This window comes from Stegodyphus dumicola, chromosome 6 (genome assembly GCF_044657685.1).
Source record: "Stegodyphus dumicola isolate Sdum_Otavi_A_Nest chromosome 6, ASM4465768v1".
NCBI classification, from domain to species: domain Eukaryota; kingdom Metazoa; phylum Arthropoda; class Arachnida; order Araneae; family Eresidae; genus Stegodyphus; species Stegodyphus dumicola.
In genome coordinates, this window is record NC_140773.1 from 32,239,662 (window position 1) to 32,260,759 (window position 21,098).

At 34.2% G+C, this 21,098-nt stretch overlaps 1 protein-coding gene across 2 annotated transcripts in view; it reads left to right on the plus strand.

Annotated features, from left to right (window-relative positions):
• Positions 1 to 21,098, plus strand: part of LOC118204409 (protein HID1) — an 82,981-nt gene that overhangs the window by 23,700 nt on the left and 38,183 nt on the right. For both annotated transcript variants that reach the window (XM_085818204.1, XM_085818203.1), the window contains exons 4-7: positions 9,484 to 9,528; positions 11,744 to 11,797; positions 11,941 to 12,109; positions 18,525 to 18,579. In XM_085818204.1, coding sequence (XP_085674330.1) covers positions 9,484 to 9,528; positions 11,744 to 11,797; positions 11,941 to 12,109; positions 18,525 to 18,579 — 323 coding nt within the window. The remainder of the gene's footprint in view (positions 1 to 9,483; positions 9,529 to 11,743; positions 11,798 to 11,940; positions 12,110 to 18,524; positions 18,580 to 21,098) is intronic.

The window sequence follows — 21,098 nt, forward strand, 5'->3', positions numbered from 1 at the left end:
GAAAATCTTATCCCTTTATTCAAAAATTTTACCATAGCAAGAAAGTCCAACATGTTACAAAACAATACAAAGTCATATATATGATCATACGCTCAATACATTTACCCAGGGCCCTGGTCACTCATACAACATTCTACACTATACAATTTTACATTTACCTAATATCCATCATATATGACTTATAACATATTTTTCAAATTAACAAAACTCTTAATTTAAATACACATAAAAACAAATTTCATAAGAAAATTGTTCCACAAAATTTTACCAGATTATGCTTAGTCAGCGGTTTTGTCATGGGATCAGCCAGATTATCTTTACTTGGGACATATTTTAAATCAAAAATTTCCCTGTTCAATAGATCACGAATGAAAAATAGTTTCACATCTATATGTTTTGTCCTCGAGTTTTCAATGGGTGATTTTGTAAAACATATAGCAGCCATATTATCAGCAAACAATATTGGTCTCAAAACATAGTTACTTGCAATTTTAAACTGAATGCATTCATCCAAAATGTTTTTAAACCAAACTAATTCTCTTGCTGATTCAGTCATGGAGATAAATTCAGCCTCCATAGTAGATAAACTCACTCCCCTTTCTTTAAACGTACGCCAAGATACAGGTGATTCTCCCAACAAAGCTATTTGTCCACCAATAGACACCATATCATCCCTGCTTGAAGCAAAATCCGAATCTGAATATATATTGAGCTTCAGTTCCTTGCATACCAGCTTGAGTTTGTGCTGTCTGGTATTGGAAACGTACCCTAAAAGTTTAAGTAATCCTTTCCAGTGAAACTTACTAGGATTGCTTTGGAACTGAGAAAATATATTAACAGCATAAGCTATATCCGGACGAGTACGATTGCAAAGAAATGATAGACATCCCAAAACATTTCTATAAGGATAATTCATCATTTCAGTCGTTTCTTCTTGTGTACTGGGACTTTGAGACTTTGAGTATTTCACACCTTTAACTATTGGAAGGGAAGTAATTTGTATTTTAAAAGACTTAAATCGATTAACTATGTCTTCTATATATAATTGCTGATGAATTAAAACACTATTTTTCTCGTATTCAAATTCCACACCCAGAAGCTTTCTTGTTTTACCTAAAATTTTCAAATCAAAATGTGAACTCAGGACTTTTAATATCCTTTTGGCCTGAACTTCACTTTTCCCAAACACAACTATATCATCAACATAAACCAACTGAATGACAAAATCTTTAAAACGGTAGACACAATTACACCACTCAAACTAGATGAACCCTAGGTTACATTGTGTTCTATCCAACTCGTAGTACCATAATCGGCCACTCTGATGCAAACCATACAAGGCTCTATCTAATCGACACACAAAAGTTTCTTTATCTCGCTCTACAAAACCCTGTGGTTGGGACATGTAAATTTCCTCTGATAAAGGAGCGTAGAGATAGGCACTTTTCACGTCACGTATATTTGCCCATCCTAGGTGTGCAACTAAAAGGGAGAAAAAGAGCCTTATTACTGAAAAATTGACTACAGGAGAGTAGGTTTTATCATAGGTATCGTATTTAATTTGCCGATAACCCTGAGCCACTAAACGAGCTTTAAAATGAACAACGTTTCCAAATTCGTCACGTTTAATGTTAAAAATCCACCTGCAACCTAGTGGAGTCTTGTCTTTAGGAAGTGGAACAAGATGCCATACCTTATGCTTTCGCATGTTGGCCATTTCCTCTTCCATTGCCTCTATCCATTTAAGCTTTTCTGTGGATTTCATTGCCTGGTTATAAGTGTTTGGAATTGAAACATCTAGTCAGCTATCTCGGGTATACGACGTTGAAGGAGTACCAGTTGGATCGATTTCACCACTATAAGTATTGCTTCCCTTGAAATCAAACAAGGTAGGATCATACTGAATATTATGTTCAGTGCAATACCTTTCTACATCATTTGGTGATCGTAGTCTTTGATTACACCCCCTCTCAAAATAATACACATCCGTACGAGTGCCGTCTGGCCTTGGAACAGGTTTACGAAGCCAAGTTACTTGTCTCAATGTAGATTGAGTGTCAGTGCCAATTGTAGAAGAAGGTACATTGGTATTGGTTCTCTCCTCTATTTCAGGAAAATAGCCAACTGAAGTATCAGTAGATTGGAACTCTACCCTTTCTTCAGATTCCAAATCAGGTAGGGTGCCCAGTGCAGCTCCACTGCCACTTTTCTGCATTCCAATCGACTCTTTAAAAGTAGCATTTAGGGTTTCTACTACCTTTTGCTCATTTTCCAACCAAATCTTGTACCCTTTTGTTCGTACACTGTACCCAATCAATCGGCCCTTTGTTGCCTTTGGATCGAGTTTAGAATTTCTTTTAGCCTTTGGAATTCCCACATAGGCAATCGTTCCAAATGCCTTAAGATGACGTACTGATGGTTTCCGCTTAGTGTATAATTCGAATGGGATTCTATCTTGGCCCTTATGACAAATTCTATTAAATGAATATGCAAAATACATTACTGCATCTGACCAAAATTCAGAACTCATTCCACTATCGTGTAAGATTGCACATACATTATTTAGAGCTGTTTGATTAAATCTCTCACAAACTCCATTCTGTTCTGGAGTATAGACATCTGTAAATTCGTGCTTTACACCATTTTTATTACATTATGACCTGAATTGATCATTATCATATTCTCGCCCATTGTCAGTCCTAAAGTATTTCAACTTAAGGTTCAAAGATCTTTCTGCACGTGCTATATGCCTTTCAAATACTTCAAACACCTGACTTTTCTCCACAATGGGCTACACTACCACATAACGAGAATATTCGTCAATAAAGGAAACAAAATAACGTTCACCATTCCTACCTGGAATGTTAATAGGTCCCCATACATCAGAGAAAACCCTTTCAAGCGGTCTCTTTACTTGAATACCTTCTAAAGGTCTATAGGAGATTCGTCTTTGCTTATTGATTTGGCAATGTTCACAAAACAAATTAGGTGAGTGCTTTAACACAGGAAGACCTCGAACTGAATGTCTCTTACTAGTCCTGACAATAGTATCATAATTTATATGACCAAACCGACCATGCCATAATTCACTGTTATTATTCTGAACTGCGGATGCCTCAAATTTTACAGATTTGCCCCCCTTTTTGATTATTTTCGGGAACACATGATAGTTACTACCTATCAACTTAGCCTTGTACAAAGTTGAATTCTCATCATCAGTAACTTTAATTTGCCCATTTTTACCATAAAATCTTGCTCCATTGATATCCACCCTAGGTCCAGATATTAAATTTCGTCTTAGTTCAGGTGAATATAACACATCTTTAAGCAAAATAACCGTATCCCCAAATTTCATTTTAACAGTACCCTTCCCATGAATTGGAAAAGTTACCCCATCAATAGCTACTAGCATATTCTCATTTTTCACAGGAGAAAAAGTATCAAACAATTCATGATTTTTACAAAAATGATGAGATGCAGCCGTATCAAAGATCCAACTATCATCATTTTCTTCCAAATTGTTAACATTGGCTTGAGCTATAAAATGGGACTGTGCATTGGAATTATTACTTTTACTCAACTTGGGTTTATTCGTACACTTAGAAGATGTTTTATTACTACTAGATACAGCTGAGGAAACAGAAGAAGCAGGTGAGGGTGATCTGGAAAAATTACCTCTCACTCTACAGTATTTTTTAATATGACCTGGACGGCCACATTTATAACACTTGAGCCCTTTAATCTGCTTAAATTTGGGTTCACAGTGAGTACTTTAAACTTCTATAGTCTTATTGGAGTTTTCCCTATCCATCTCTCTTAAATTAAGACACGTTTCCTCTGCTAGAATTTCAAGTTCAACATTTTTAAAAATGAACTTTTCATCTGGCCACCTCAAAATATTCTGAACTACTTGATCAAATTTATCTGGAAGGAACCTAAGAAACTGGAAACATATATATGAGTCTCTTACAGCCTGATTAATATCAGCTAACTGTTTAGTTACTCGTTTTAATCTAGAAGAAAAGAAACTAATACTTTCATTTGGCTCAATTTTGCAATTTAAGAACTCTGAAAACAGGGACATATGTCTTGACCTATAATCTGGCTGGAAATATTTGGCAAGCGTATTCCATGCCACTACTGGGTCATCAATTTCACATATCAAGTTTCTATATTCAGGACTTACATTCATATAAATTAACGATAATGCCAATCGACTTCTATTTTGAAAGTCGGCAATAATTTCTTTTGCAATACCCTTAACATCATCTAAATCAGGACTTTTCTCAACACCTTTGACCAAAAGCCATGCATTTTTTTCATTCAAGACAAATTTCATATCTTTGGACCATGTAAAATAATTACATGCATCAAGTTTAGCAATATTATGCATGACACTAACAGTAGCCATATTTGAATTTTAACAAAAATCGCCCCCCAATCTCTTAAGTCCTGAATTAACTTTAAACTTCAAAAGTCTGCACTAAAAATAACTCAGGAGCTACTGTGCCCATAACCAAAATGATGCTAAAGCAAAGTTTAAAGTTTAAAGAAATTAAATATTTAGCAGTGGTAGCAATGATAGCTCTCTGAGTTATGTTGTGCAGACATTGAAGACAAGTAAAAGATTTTGAACTTAACCAATTTATTAACAATATAATAAAAAAAATAAAAACACATAAAATAAATTTCAACAATATTAGAGTATTAGGCAAAACATAACATAATCATCATTCATCAAATATTTTTACCTGTACTCCAAAACACTGGCATTCTATACAAACAAATTTCATAAAAAAAAATGAAAAAGTCCTAAATAGTGACTATGCCGCCTAAAAATAAAGCAGGCTACCCATTCCATAAGTCCATAATCAATGGTCAAGAAAACACCTGAAAAATTTAAATGTGAAACCACTTAAAACCGGCCTAACGCCGTTTGCACTTAATTCCACCCTCCTTGAAGAAACATGGACGCTGCCTACGGCAGTCACTCACAGGACAGCCCCTGGAACTGAAGAACTTCAATCTGGAACCATCATCTTGTGAACCGGAATCAAGGCATCCTTTCACCGGACTGCAGGCATCCTTTGGAAGGGGCTGGAAACCGCTCACACACCAGCCGGTAAACCAGGAACTAGAAGGCAGGTTGAGCCAGAGCGACGCGAGATACTTATAGCAGAAGTAGGAATGACGTCATCTCACGGCAACCAATCAGCTATCGGCACGAATCGGCTTTTCAGATGACGTAACATTGTTTCGTTTTTGCATCTCAATTAGGTTGAAACAGTCCGTTTTCAATGCAAACAGTGGCAGCAAGAAAAGAAGTAGAAGTAACTACTATGTTATATTAAAATAAGGACTAAACTAAATAAACATTTCAAGGAGGAGAGATGATGCAGTAAAAGGTTTAAAAATAAGCTATATTTTCCAACACAACTTACAGAGTTTGAACGAGGGAGAATCATCGGCCTTCGTGAAGCTGGATTGTCGTATCGTGCAGTAGCCTCTCGTGTGCAGCGTAACAGCAGCACAGTGATGCGCGTGTGGAAGCAGTGGACGGACGAGTTTCGGACAACTCGGAAATCCGGGAGTGGACCCCGAAATGTGACGTCAGCTCGCGATTATAGACACCTGGGCGCATGGCGCGGACGGACCGTACAGCTTCCTCTAGACAATTGGCAGCACTGTGGTCAATAGCTACAGGTGTTTCATTGTGTGCTTCATCAATTCGTAGACGTCTGCTGCAGTGTGGACTGCGCGCACGGACTCCTTTATACAGGATCCCCCTAACGCACGACCATCGCCGCCTGCGGCTACAATGGGCCAATCAGCATAGAGACTGGCGTGCTGATTGGCAGCATGTTGTGTTTTCTGACGAATCCCGCTTTAATTTGTGGTACCATGATGGCCGCATTCGTGTCAGACGCTATGCCGGTGAACGCCACCTTCCGGAGTGCATTATCGAACGCCACACTGGACGAACACCCGGAGTTATGGTCTGGGGCGCCATAGCATATCATAGACGATCTCAATTGCTACGAATTGTGGGCAATCTGAACAGCAACCGGTATATCCGTGAAGTTCTACAGCCCGAAGCTGTTCCCTTCCTTCAAAGCTTGCCAGGCGCTGTATTTCAACAGGACAATGCCCGCCCTCATACTGCTCGGATTGTTAAATCCTTCTTTGCAGCGCAGCAGGTACAGCTTCTTCCTTGGCCTGCGTGTTCCCCGGATATGTTGCCAATTGAACATGTGTGGGATGTCATTGGTCGGCGTCTTGCTCGTGATCCTCGTCCTGTTGCGTCTGCAGACGAACTTTGGGTACGCGTACAAACGATATGGAATGCTCTTCCTCAGTCAGACATTCAAACTTTGTTTGACTCCATGCCACGTCGTGTAGCAGCACTTATTGCGGCGCGTGGTGGCCACACAAAATACTGATTTTGATCTCTTGTTCTTGTTTGTTTGGTTTGAACATTTAATCATTTATTTGTACCACTACCACTCAACTGTGTATTAAATTGCATTCAATTATGACGATTCCTTCTTGGTGTTGCAATTTTCACAAACGTGAGTGTATATACGGACATGTATATGTACACACACAGGCACACATATGCATTTATATATATGTGTTTGTGTGCATGGATTTATGCATACGTGTATAAACATACAGATATACGAGGGCTATCCAGAAAGTAGATTACGTTTTGGAATAAAAAAATGAACAAAGTATAGGAAACAAATTTTATTATATACAGATGAAAGCCACACTCAAATACTACTTTTCTACATAGTCACCATACAAATTAAGGCATTTATCGTAGCGATGTACGAGCTTGGAAATTCCTTCGTCGAAAAATTCGGCCGCCTGCGCCTTCAACCACTTCGTTACCTCTTCTTGCAGCTGTGCGTCGTCATCAAAACGCTGCATAGCCAGCCACTTCTTCATTGCTGGGAATAGGTGGAAGTCGCTCGGTGCCAGGTCGGGACTGTACGGCGGATGAGGAAACAACTCCCACTTAAAAGATTCAAGAACTTTACGAGTGACATTTGCCGTGTGGGGCCGGGCGTTGTCGTGAATCAACAAGATCTTAGAGCTCAACATTCCTCTGCGCTTGTTTTGAATTGCTCTTCTGAGTTTTTGGAGAGTTTGGCAATACCTTTGAGAGTTTATTGTAGTGCCTCTTTCCAGGAAGTCCACCAAAATTACACCTTTTCTGCCCCAAAAAACAGTCGCCATCATCTTCCTTGCCGACATTGTTTGCATGCATTTCTTGGGTTTTTGGGGAGAACTTGTGTGCCCCCACTGCATTGATTGCAATTTCGTTTCACAGTTCACATGTTTCACCCATGTTTCGTCACCAGTAACGATGCGATCGAGTAAAGAGTCACCATCCTTATGGTAAGCGTCCAAAAAGTTCAACGCTGCAGCCATTCGCTGATTTTTGTGGTCCTCTGTCAAGATTTTTGGAATCCATCTTGCACAAAACTTGTGGTAACCAAGCTTTTCGCTGATGATTTCGTGCAACAAACTTCGCGAAATTTGTGGAAAACTCAAAGAAAGTTCCGTTATTGTGAAATTTCGATTTTCATGGACTTTAGCATCGACTTTTTCGAGAAGTTCGGCGGTCACTATGCTGGGTCTCCCACTTCGATCTTCGTCGTGAACATTGGTTCGGCCATTTTGAAATCTTATGACCCACTGACGCACTCCACCTTCAGTGATAATGTTGTCCCCATACACTTCACAAAGCTGCCGATAGATTTCTATCGGTTTACAGTTTTTTGCAGTCAGAAACCTTATTACTGAGCGCACCTCGCAGCTCGCGGGATTTTCAATTAACGCAGACATTTCAAACCGTCACAGTATCTGAACGGAGCACAGCACGAACCTCTCACTAGCACGGCTAGATGCAGACTGAGCTGCGCAACGCTCTGACCCCAAGATGGCCGCGCTAGCCCCGCCCCTAGCGGACACAGACGGAAACGTAATCTACTTCCTGGATGGCCCTCGTATGTATGTGTATATATTTTATCATCAAGCTCTTGAAGAAGTTTTCGTAATTCTTCTTCAGTCAGACCTCTTTTCCTTTTCGGCATACTGCTAGAAAAATGTTAAAATAATTCCTAAAAAACTTATGAAAATATGCAATATTCTAAAGCAATGCAAGGCTCTGTTTACAATTTACAAACACAGTTATCGCGAATTCTGTAGCTATGTAGCTACAAGAGCTAAAAGGGAAAAATTGGGAAAAACCAGATTCTTAACACCAAGACCTTTGAAAGAGATAAGTGATTGAAACCCCCGGAATGTTTCACCCCACTCTTTTAGCCTGGAAAATGGGGGGAAAAGACATGGCCACTAAAGTGAACAACCCCATCTTTTCAAACAGAGGACTCTATGGCCACTATAATGGCCATCCCGTCTCCAAAAGGTTAAGTGAGTGACTTCTTTCAATAAACTTCCATTTCTTATTCTAATACTTTGTCAGTAATTGTTTATATTATATTTCCATTGTATATCTTCTACATAATGTGACTACACTATACATTATACTCATTACTAGAATGTATAGTGTAACGAGTACGTGTAGCAGTGTGTTAACAAGCAATGCAACCAGGAGAATGTTTAATTCCACATGCAGAAAAATCTGATACTTTACCCTTGTATGGCCATATACTTTGCCCTTGTATTGAATTCAGAAAGCAGCTCCAGATAGTTGAGAGGGATCTGGAAGATACCCAATCAGTCAATGCAAGCCGCCTGGGTATTCGGACCTGTTCTCACCTATCACCTGTATATCTTCTGTGTCACTCAGCCATGATTAGTGATGCTGACTGCCATATCAATGGACCTGGGCTCAAACCCCAGAGAAGGCATGGCTTCTTGTAAGCATATAGTGTCTGTATGGCAAGGAGCACTCAAAATGCAAGGTGAGCTGGAAGTCCTTTTAAGCAGTTGGTAGTTGGAGAAGAGGGTTGGGAGATCGTTGGACCACTCCTGTCATACCATCCCTCAAAATTGGTTGGTATCATTGGCTTTGTATTTGTGGATGCTGGCTAATATCCAAATATAAAAAATAAATATCTTCTTAATGTATGTTTTTTGAAGTATACTTTTCTTTCAAAAATCATACATTAATCATAAATTCTTCAAAAATCATGCATCGCTATTACAATATTTTATATTATAGTACTGTCTTAAAATTAAGTTTAAATAATATATCTAGCTCATTGATGGCTAAATTGGTAAAGTCGTTGAATGTACTGTATTCCCCCCTTTTTTTCAGATGATTCTGTTGAATTTGAAAATATAATAGATTGTGTACTATTTTTATATGATTTTTTAATGCTGTTTCATTTATATATTTATAGATTTTTGTTTGTACATTTTCCATTATTTGCTAACAGCTAATAATATGTTATCATTTTAATTGTCAATTATTGAGATATGCATATACATATGTAATTTTTTTTTCAGGGTGAAAATATGCCACTCTCTCAATCTTTAATTAGTGCTCTTTGTGTAAGTTATTTTCATATTCTGTTGGAATACATGAAATGTGCATTTGCATGGAAGATTTGCTTTTATAATTGGGAATATTGTTTTGGCTATTACTGAGGATTTTTTGTAAGAAGACTTATTTGTCATTGTTTTCTGATAATTAAATCTAAAATCTAGTTATTAGTTCATATTTCAATAATTTTGGATTGTTAAATATATGCATGATTTAACCATTAAAGGAGACAAATTTCAGATGATGATCAGTTAAAAACATTAGACTCAGATGTTTAAAAAAAAAAACGAAAAAAGAAAAGAAAGATGGGGGATAAGAGAAATCACTTAAAATAGTGTTGTGTAGCAAATTCACTTAATTATTTAATTTATGACTTATTAAAAATTGATTTATTAATATTCTAAATTATGCTACACGACGTATATTTTATTTAATGTCTGTGCTAATTTGTTTAATTTTAATTGGGGTTTTTTGGTACTTAAGATTTGTACGTTCTTTCCACTCATTACTCTGTGAACGTGCTGAAACACACAATGGAATCAGGTGTTTTTCTACGTAATAATCTTGATTTTCTATTACTTAAGTTTACTCATTCTTAACTTATACCACTAGAAGCAGAAAAATTTGCTCTTCAATTTAAGATCACTTTCAAGAATCTAGCCTTAACAAATTTTAAGATACAGTAAATGATTTAACTGAAATTTCCATTTTTTCATTGTGTTGAAAATGTGGGGAGGAGGAATGGGAAAAACACAGCTTTTTAGCAAGTTTTCTATCTCTCTTGACTACACTGATAAAGGATTTCCGGTGGGGTGAGTTAGGTTGCCTGCTCAGCCTTCGCAGCTGTTTCAGATTTGGTGATCGTTGGGCAATGCTTAAATTTGTATTTATTATTTATTTTGCATTGAAAAAAGGACAGATCATAAGGCAGTGATTTGAAAAGAACTATTTTTTTTTTCACAATTTCACAATACAAAATTCATCGGTCGTCTTCCTACAGAGTTCGTCTTCACTTTCGACGTTTTGCCACACAAGATCTGGTTTTATTCCTGGATTCAACCTGAAGGGAAGATAAGTCTATTTTTTTATTATTCTGTTTAGTCTTAATCCATTCGGACAATAGCCACACTTTCAGCCTTAATTGATTGCGAAATTTAATTTTTGGTTCCTTATTAAGTTAGGAGAAAGTTTAGGTTGCTTAGTTAATTTGATCAATTTAAGAGTGTAGTTGTTCTACTCAGTACCTATGGAGATTTTCTTTGCAATGAAATGATATTAAGAAAATTTTAAGTTAACTAAAAGAAAATAAAATCTTGTTAATGTTCTTAAAACTAGTTCATGTTTCGAGACTGAGAATTTATATTCCCTTACCTAAGTAAAAATTCACTGGAAGAAATAAATTAGGGCAATAGTTGTAAATTAACAAACTACTGTTTGTATGAATTGAGTGTAAGTGATCCTTTTAAGGATTTTGTTAATGTTGTGTTTTTGTTTTATTTTTTTAAATGTGCAATACGTTGGATAAATATTTTGTTCTGCAAAACCTTTTTATAAATACCCTTCATGAAGTTAATTTGATTAAGTAGCGTAATAGCTAGTTCAAAAAAAATATTAAACTAAATATTGCTTTAAGGGGCAATCAATTTATATATATATATATGTGTGTGTGTGTGTGTGTGTTTTATTATTTATTTATCCTGGGATGAATTTTTTTTATGTAGAATATTTTAAATATTTTTAAAAGTTTTAGATGAACTCGAATTGATAAATAAATGTCATGCATTTCTTGGGATAACAATTGTATGTTTTATTTTCTATGTATTACTACACATGACATTCCCCAGTTTTTATTGGTACTAAGGGTTGTTCTAATTAATCACAATGCAATTCATATTTTAGGTAGTCTTGAGGAAAATTTAATTTTGTGGGTGGTCTCTTCTTAAAAGCCTCTTAACAATAGCTACCACTTTCTTTTCATTTCCCTCCCTGTACTTTTAGTTTTTAAAAAAATAAACTTTTTTTTTAAATGCTTGTTTATTTGTTTGTTTTTTATAACTTGTCTACATTTTATTTGAAAAGGTAAGTTATGAAATAACCTTAAGCATGTTTTTAATTTAATGAGGTTTAATTATAGCCAAAATAAAATAATAAGTAATTCTTTTTAAGCTGTTTAGTTCTTATTTTTATAATTATGTCAATAATTCTTCATATTTTGGGTTTTAGGATCTCTTGTTTTGTCCAGACTTTACTGTTTCTGCAGGAAAAAGATCAGGACCTGTACGTATTTTCTGTCTTAGTTTTTATACATGTTTATGTTTATCTTAAATGTTTTAGGTCATTTTTTTAATTTTGAAATATCAATGAGTTTAAAATGCAGTACTCTATTATTGGATTAATTATATTTAACTTTTACATTTTAGGATAATCCAGAAGATTTACAATCTATAGATAGCTGTGAATATATATGGGAGGCTGGAGTTGGTTTCGCACATTCTCCTAGTCATGTTCCACAACATGATTATAATAGAACTGAAATTTTGAAACTTCTTCTGGCATGCTTTAGTCAAACTATGTATATGCCTGCAGCTGGTAAACATTTTTTATTTGGGCTTTAAAAAACATTTTTCATATAATTAGGAATTTGATGGATATTGAGTTTTCTTGCATCTATAAACTATTCTTACAATAAGAAATTATTTACTATTAAAAAAATCCACCAAAATTTGGTAAATGCATAATAGAAAAATATCATTAAATGTTTTTAATGTAAAGTTAAATTTGAAATTTGGGCTTACTCGTGAACAATTTTAAGAATATGGCATTCAAAAATATTGCAAATATATTTACTATAAAGATACTAATGAAATTTATTAAATGAAGTACATAATTAAAACTCAAAATCATAAGCAAGTGTAGAGGGGAGGGTGTTTCAAAAGTTAAAATACATAAACTGTAAACTCTATTGAGAAACTTAAAATTAAATTTAGTTTGATTAATAATTAATTCTTAATTTGAAAAATTTGAGTATTTTCTTATAAAATTTATATATATATATACTGTCCAAAGTCCAAAATTTGGACATCTAATATCAAGAATGATCTAAAATCCTGATTTTCAGTCTTCCAGCGGCTTTCATTTTTAGAAGTTTGTGTGTGTGTGTATTCTTTGCATATTATGTGCATTTGATATTTTCATGATAAAACATGTCGAGAGGTCCAATTCTTAATTTCGCTTTGGCACTAAATAAAATACCACCACATTGAAGAAACATGTATTAGCATAAATCTACATGAGCAATAATTTGGCTGTTTAATTGCCCTTTTTTTCTTGCCATACATTTGAACTGAAACGTTCTGCATCCAAACGTAGATTTTACACAAACTGAATAATTTGTATCTCTGATGGCAACCTAGTAAATACTTGTTTATTATTTTTTGCTTTTGTCACTACATAACTATCAACACACAGCAACTTAAGAAATAACTCAAGCAACAATGTCTAAACAATTTTTTCAATAGTAACTTTATACCAAAAAACTCGCTAAACTTTTATGTTGACATTACACTTGGCAATGATTACAGGCTTCAGGTAACTTCCCTTCAAATTGTTAAATGTGTGACAAGGAGACATTTAACAGGAATTTCTCTCCATATGCAAAAAGTAGATTTTTTTTAAATGATATTCACAGCCCAAAAGATTATATTTAATGCTGTTTGAATTGAGATAAACTGATTTGGTATTCAGATAAGCCCAGGACCAGCACCATAGCTGGCACGTCAGAATTTAGGGATGCAGATTTTTTTTTTATTTAGAGAAGTATCAAGCAACAAAATTAAAGAGACGACAAAATCTTTAAAATTTAGAGAGGTCACTGAAATGCAAAATTTAGACCCACAGAGACTGCAGTGAGCTGCAAAATGTCTAATACTGGCTCTAGATAATCAATAAGTATATATGAGAATTTATTTATATGGAATAGAGATAGACCTTACAACAACAACAACAGAAAAAAAAAAAAAAAAATTATGGTAACTTGGCGATTTTTTGGCGAAAATTTGGCAACCAACTCTCCTACAGCAACCCTCTATTTTTTTTCCCCGCCGCCATTTTGTCTTCACGAAGTAAAGACATGTTTCTTTTCTTTTTATCTACTGAACACTTCTTCCAACAATCTAGTAGCCGAATTACACTTATGCTAGAAATTTTATCAAACAAAACTACTTAATCATGACAAATATTCACTGCAAAATTGGGAAAAAGTGCACAATACCACACTCCTTACGCGTTTTTCAAAATAACACATACACATAAACCATGTACACGCCGACTTATTTTTACTTAAAAAAACATCCCAGAATTGCACAAAAATGGCATTGCGCACACTCTTCACTATATCCATGTACACTGCTTTTTTCTCATAAATTAGAAAAATTTCACGAAAATACCTGACAATTTTCTCAATCTTTAAACCCGGTAAAAAGAACATATATGAAATTACCTGATCGCGAAAAAGTATTTACCCTTTCCAAATATGAACATTTCCACATATAAAATAAATAAAATATCCAAAAACGTTTACCTCTAAATCATCTATTATATTATAAATGTCACCAACGAATTCATACCGCAACCATTACAAATACTTAGTGTCAGATATTTAAATTATTTCCATGCACATTTACTTCAACTAAAACGTATACCAAATTCCTACAAACATAAAATTCACAAAATAACTATCATTTCATTAAAATATAATTAAATTCAAAAACACTACTTAAAATATAAATGAGCACATACATTAAATTAATAAAAATTACCTTACAATCCTAATTACTTTAAACTAAATCATTGCTAATAACAATTTTCCCAATAATACCAAATTCCTTTCCACCTTACATTTAGAACAATGCATAAAAATAATATCCTCAAATAATTAAAAATACTAACTTACCTAATCTTCTTCAGAATCTTGATTACGTGGCGGATACACTTTTCTAATTGATTCAATAAAATTATTGAAAGATTTTTTCTGCGAATTTTTCCTCCATACTTCCTCCACTAAATAAAAAGCAAACTTCTCTTTATCACAATGCCTAAATACCCATTTTGAATACACTTTAGTTAGGGCCATGGGATCCAAAAATTAAACAACATTGTTTCACACAACACAGAGTAAAGCTAAATACAAAATTTCCACATTTTTCCCGATTTCCCCCCTTTTCCGATTAAAGAACCGTAATTCGTCCATTAATATCACATGACATATCCTATGATCTCTCATTTCCCTCGCACAAAATAACGCATAATCGGAACTGAGTACTGCTCACATTTTTACCAAAGTCCCAGGTAGTAACCTTTATCGCCTCCAAAATGTCGCCAAACTACCAGTTACCATATTGTAAAGATCAACCAAAAAAAGAAAAGAAAAATTTTCCAATTAATTAAATTTGTGAAAAAATGTGAAATGTGGAGAAGTGATAATAGACACAGATGATATAATAGAAGTTTATCATTGTGATGACAGTGCCCCGATAATCATTCAGCTAATGGATGGCGAAATCTGTAGAATGATTTGAAATCCAGAAAATATCTCTATCAATACTGAAAAAAACGACTAATGTTTTTGAGAATGAAAAATTTTGGTGGATTATGTAGTGGGAATTATTGACATGGCAGTTGCAGGGCTTGAACATAGGAAATTTATAACTGAACAAGAAATTATTTCTATCTTTAGAATTAAAGAGAAAGTATTAACACACACACACACACCAAAAAAAAAAAAAAAAAAGCAACTTCACAACGTCCATTGAAAGAAATGTTTAACACAAACAAATGAATACTGATCTTTTCTTTTTTTTTTTTTTTTTTTGGTAAATTTGATTTCTCTTAAAGTCATAAATGCTTCATACTTATACAAACCACTGTCTCATATTTTTAGTTTTATAATTTCTACGTGTCATCTTACTAGATTTAAAGTGATGAATGAATATCTGGAAAATCTCAAGTCTAGAATCACTGGAATCCTAATGAGTCCATATCTTCGACTTTATACTGTATACATGTTTCAACAGTATTTCAGTACTGAACTTTACAAATTTATCTCTTAGAGACTTTCAAACTGAACTTTAATTCCATTTCTAAATTGTATAATGTTTTTGTTATTATATTTGTAAATTATATATATATGTTACTGTGAAAGACCAAAATTGGAGAATGTCGACGTTCACCTGTGAATGTCAACACATACCAAATACATCGGTGAAAGACCGAATATTTTGTTAAATTCTTGTACATTCGGACCATCACCGGTGTATGTCGACACTCACAGATATGCTGTGGTGGAGGTCAAAAAGAGAAGTCGAGTTCAACAAAGGGGCGAATGTCTGTCACCAAATCCTTTTCTCTGCTGCGATTGAAGTTATATAGCATGTATTTGTTATACTCTGGAACACTGTTTGTCAGTCTTATGCTAGGTTTGATGGTACATGCAACGTTTTCTTAAATTTTTTTTTTAATCCAATACCCTAATTTATGTTGAATGGATACTGCAGTGAATATGAATTTTTCCTTGAAAAGTTAAATGCATTAATTGTGAGTAAACGAGAAGACAATTGTTTTTATTTTTCATGCACATCTCTCCTCACCGGGATTGATTACTTCTTATGAAGCTATGTTTCACATTAAACCAAGAAGAGGCATAGCATCGTCTTTTTTGCCTGGCGAACAAATCGCAAATATTGAAACCAAAGAACAACTCTTAAGAAATTGCTAATACTTTTGAAACCAAAGAACAGCTTGAAGAAACTGTTAAAACTTTTGAAGAAAATTTGAGCAGTGGCCATACTGAAAACCATATTCCGAAGAAAAATATTGAGGAGGACCTGCAACCTACCATGTCTTCATATCAAGCTCGGACTGAACAACACGAGTTAATTTCTAAAAAAAAATTGGCTGCAAAAGAGAATTTTTTACTGCAAACAAAGAAAATGTTACGAACGTCAAAAAAAAAAAAATTCTCCTGCTCAGATTATTGATACTGTACGAATACAAGTCCCTGATGTCGACTGTGATTATACAGATGGTCAAAATGTGTTGGCAGTTGTTATTGGAATAAGACTCTGGCTTTTGTAAACTAGCAAATAAAAATGACACCTTCAAGCAGCTTTATACCTGTAATCAGTTCGCAATTTGTAAAGAAAAGTTACTTTCCATAGATGAGACTTCTTCTCAAGTAATGTCTCTGAGAGAATCAGTTGCAGCTAATTCGAGAAGTAGAGGGCATGGCTATACACGCTGTCACTGCAAAAGGAAGTGTTCCACAACTAAATGCAGTTGTAAAAGCAAGGGACTCTTGTGCAATTCAAAATGTTATAAAAGTTCATGTTGCTGCAATAAATAAGATTCCAATCACATAATTAAGTTCTTTTTTGTATTCTTATCTTTTCTCATTTAAAATGTATTGTTTGAGTTCAAAAGTTTATTTACATGTGTTATTACTTAAGCTTTTTCATATTTTGATGTATACGGTATAAATGCAAAAGTAAAAAAAAAAAACGTTCTTTATTGACTAAATTTAAAACTAAATGCTTAACATTTATACAATCACAACTGCTGTCATTATTAAGAAGTCAAGTAATATCGAGTAGCGCTTCTCGCATTAGAATCAAAAGCTACATGTCACGCAGTGAAAATGCCTTTTTAGAGTTACGAACAACTCTTCTCACCAGGGATTGGTTACTCCTCTCAGCAAGACAGGCGAAAATGTTACGTCACCCTTAAAGTTTTATGGCACCTGAAATACGGAGAACAAAATGCAAATCTCCGACGTATTCAACATTCACCATTAGTGCATGGTGAATGTTGAACTTTGCCAGTGTAAGTCAGAAATAAGGATATTTGCAAATATTTTGGACATGCACCAAGCGACTATGTGAATGTTGACATTCACCGGTGAATGTCGACATTCTCCAAATCTCGGTCTTTCACAGTAACATATACATATGTTGTTCTGTATTCAATTTTGAGAAAGTTCATGAAACAAATGACAGGGCATAATGAAACCTAAGTGTTATGTCCTTGAAGCACTTAATTTGCTTTCTCTTTACAATGGTGTGTAAAGGGTCATTATTGTAAATATTCTTCAACATTTCTCTTCCTTTGCTAACACTAATGCTTTCTCTCAAAAGGTTTTTCTTTCACCAAGCCTTTTTCTCTTTGAAGGGTGGGAATATGTAGCATATGAAATATGAAACAAAGTATTAAATTTATGGAACCAATAGACAAGAGACCTTGAAATTCATAAATTTTAATTAAATCCACCTCAAAGATGTGCTTTTCACGATTTTGCATCAGTCTGCAACATGTTATGTCACTCTTTTCTTGAAATTTCTTTGCACTTAGAAATCTTCAGCCTAGTTGTTGCTCAGGATTAACACAAAGACTTTCTGGCTATAAACATGACTGATGTTTAGTACGTATTACTTTCTCTCGCCTGCTGCTGATTGAGCAAACCACATCTTTCACTTTGCCTTCTTTCATTATTGTCCAAAATATAAACTCATGTATTAAAGTTTTAGGGCATGTTTAGCATCCCTAATGTGGTAGCAGTTTGAGTAAAAATGTACTTCTGAATAATTGTTCCTGTTCAAAATTAAATTGATGTTTTAATCATGAAGCCAGTTGTGATTTTCACACAAGTCATCATCTACATAATAGTCTTCTTGGCCATGACTGGTTTCATCATGCAGAAAAATTAGATCATCACATATGATATATATTATATGCATAAGAGCTTTATGAGCACTTTTATTGAATATTCATAAAACTTTCTCTTTTTTTTTTTAATGTTTTGCAAAATTTTGAGATGTTAAAAAATTTAATTGAGTTTTTAAATCTTAAATTTTTTCCAAGCTATACAATATTTCTTTCTTATAATAGTTAAATTATGTGGATTATTTATGATAATGTAATAGTTATTTTAAATGCATATCCATTTTTTTTCCAGATGTCCACATGAATCCAAACAAATGGATACAATATTTTACTTCCGCTGATAACAGGTAATTCTTTTTTAATGCTTTCTTTAATTCTACTTTGTCATCAGTTGTATGTAAATACAAAAATGTACATTTAATAAATGATGTGTTACTGACAGCCTTTCTGCATCTTCATGAAATGTAGTACTTGGAATTACCTCTTTGCATTTTCTCCTCCTTGGGACAACCCAAGGAATTTTTCTTCAATACTTGATAGGCAGATGATCATTGGCTCTTTCTTCCATGCTTGGTTGTGTATTCTTCATTTCTTCTTCCATGCATGGTCGTATAGTCATATGAGCGGCCGAGCGGTAACGTCGCTGAACATTGGTAGTTCAGTCTGAGGTTCGAATCCTGTGAACGGGCTGGCTGCATGGGTGTTTTCGTGGTTTTCCCCATGTGTAACGTGTATACGAGCCAGTTTCCCTTAAAAAGTCCTCCACGAAGGCATCCCTCCCTTAAGGCAGATAGCCCTCGAGTGCTTTGCCGTAATCTAATAAACCAAACCGTATAGTCATATGCAAAATATTTCATTGCAGACAATCTTCTATACATAAATTGTATAATTGGTAGATACTTTGCACTGAATGTATCAGTGAATCATGATTTTCTTTTTTAATTTCAGGCTTGATAAACCTTTTGAAAAACATCTGCTTGTATGTTTTTCGAAACTGTCATTAAAGTTTGAATCTCTGGGCTGCAAAGCCAAATAACTTTCCGTGGAAGCTACTCAGCTAGGATTGTTTAAGTTCAGCAATTTCTATCAGAATTTTACAATTATCCACTGCCAAGAAAATTAATTTTTCTATCTTTGCCCCTCCCCCTGATCCAGCTTTTAAATACTTTTCATAAATTTCGCAAGTCATCCATGCTGGCTAAAAATAGGAGCTTCTTTAAATTTGTTGTACTGATTTTAATATTGGAATTCTTTGTTTAGCTATATTTCCATTACTGCTAATATCAGCTTTCAATAGATTTTTTGTGCGTCATAATTTTGAGAGCAAACCACTTTCATTTGAAACATCTTCCAAGTATACAGAAAACAGTGATTTTCTTTTTTCATCTTTTAACGGTGATAAACATTTTATTCCTTTCAATGGTAATAAACATTTTAGTTTAAGCACTTCATCACAAATTTTACAGGAATTCAATCCAAACTTCACTTGAATTTTTCCAGTTGACCATTCAGTTCTTAGAAATCATTCAAGTGCATTTTGCAGCAAGTATCTACAGTTATTACTTGCTTCATGTAAATGATATGATCCTGACAGCCATTTTGTAGCTTCCTGAAATATAGATTTGGAATGGCATCTGCATATCTTAGTTTGAAGTAATCTTTGCACTTCTGAAGGGAAAAGCCAATTCAGATAATTCTGTCCTGGAGACTTCAATTTCTAATTTTTTAATCAAATGACTGTCACTTCCCTAATATTTGGAAATTGTACTTTGCAGAAATACTTTTAGAAAGGGGCAAATTGCAGCAACTATCTGGCTTTGATAAATGTAATAAAATTATTTGGAAGCCAGTAATTTTTATGATTCCATTTGTAGTCAAGACAGAAACATTCTTATAATTTTTTTCTTGTCATTCACAGATTTATAAATTCTGTTTTTTTTTTTACTTGTCATAATTAGGAAATCAAAGTTTATTGTCTTGTAAAAATTGAATAGCATGCAGATGTTAGAAGATTCTATTGTTACAAATGTTTTTTTTCTGTTGCAACTAACTCCCTTGGTACTTTCTAATTTTTTTTATTATTATTATGAAGCATGTGTTCAATTTTAGTTGCAAGGAAAATTCCTGTCCCTGAGGCATGGAAACCCCCTTTCTTATGAACTGTGAAGACTAATAATGCATTAAAAATTTTTTGCATTCAACCAAAATCGGAGAAATTTCATCTTATTCCATACAAAATTTTACTACAGGAAGGAAGACTGTTAAAACTTGAGTTCATGGAAAAAAAGATATAATTTTAGTTCATAAATCTGAGTAAATATTAATACTTTAGTTCTGTAAGATATGTCTCACAATTTAAACAGTAGTTCATTAAAAAACATCTCATAAATAAGAAGTTTATAAAAACTGAAATCCAGTCTCTGTGAGGTAAATCTGATTATATTAAATATTTTCCTAAAAATGAAATTTCTTATTTCTGTTGTGTGGAAAGAAATTATTTCGACATTTATTTTAACCCTTTAACTATGGTGGTCATCAATAAGCGATTTACCTAGTCTGCCACATATTCCTGCAGTTATCAACAGACATTTTATAGTTTTGGTTTCTAGTTTTTATATTATTATGGCAAAGCCTCGTGTGCCATCTGCCTATTTACAGTTTTAAAGCGGTTGTCAAGTGGCATTTTGTTGTCAATGAGGGATTATAAAACAACAATAATTTATTATTCAGATTTATAAATATCACATTGACCCAAAAATATGTGTGTGTGTGTGTGATTATGGCAAAGCCTTGAGTGCTATCTGCCTAAAGAGAGGGATGCCTTCGTGGAGAACTTTCTAAGGGAAACATGCTCGTACACATGTTA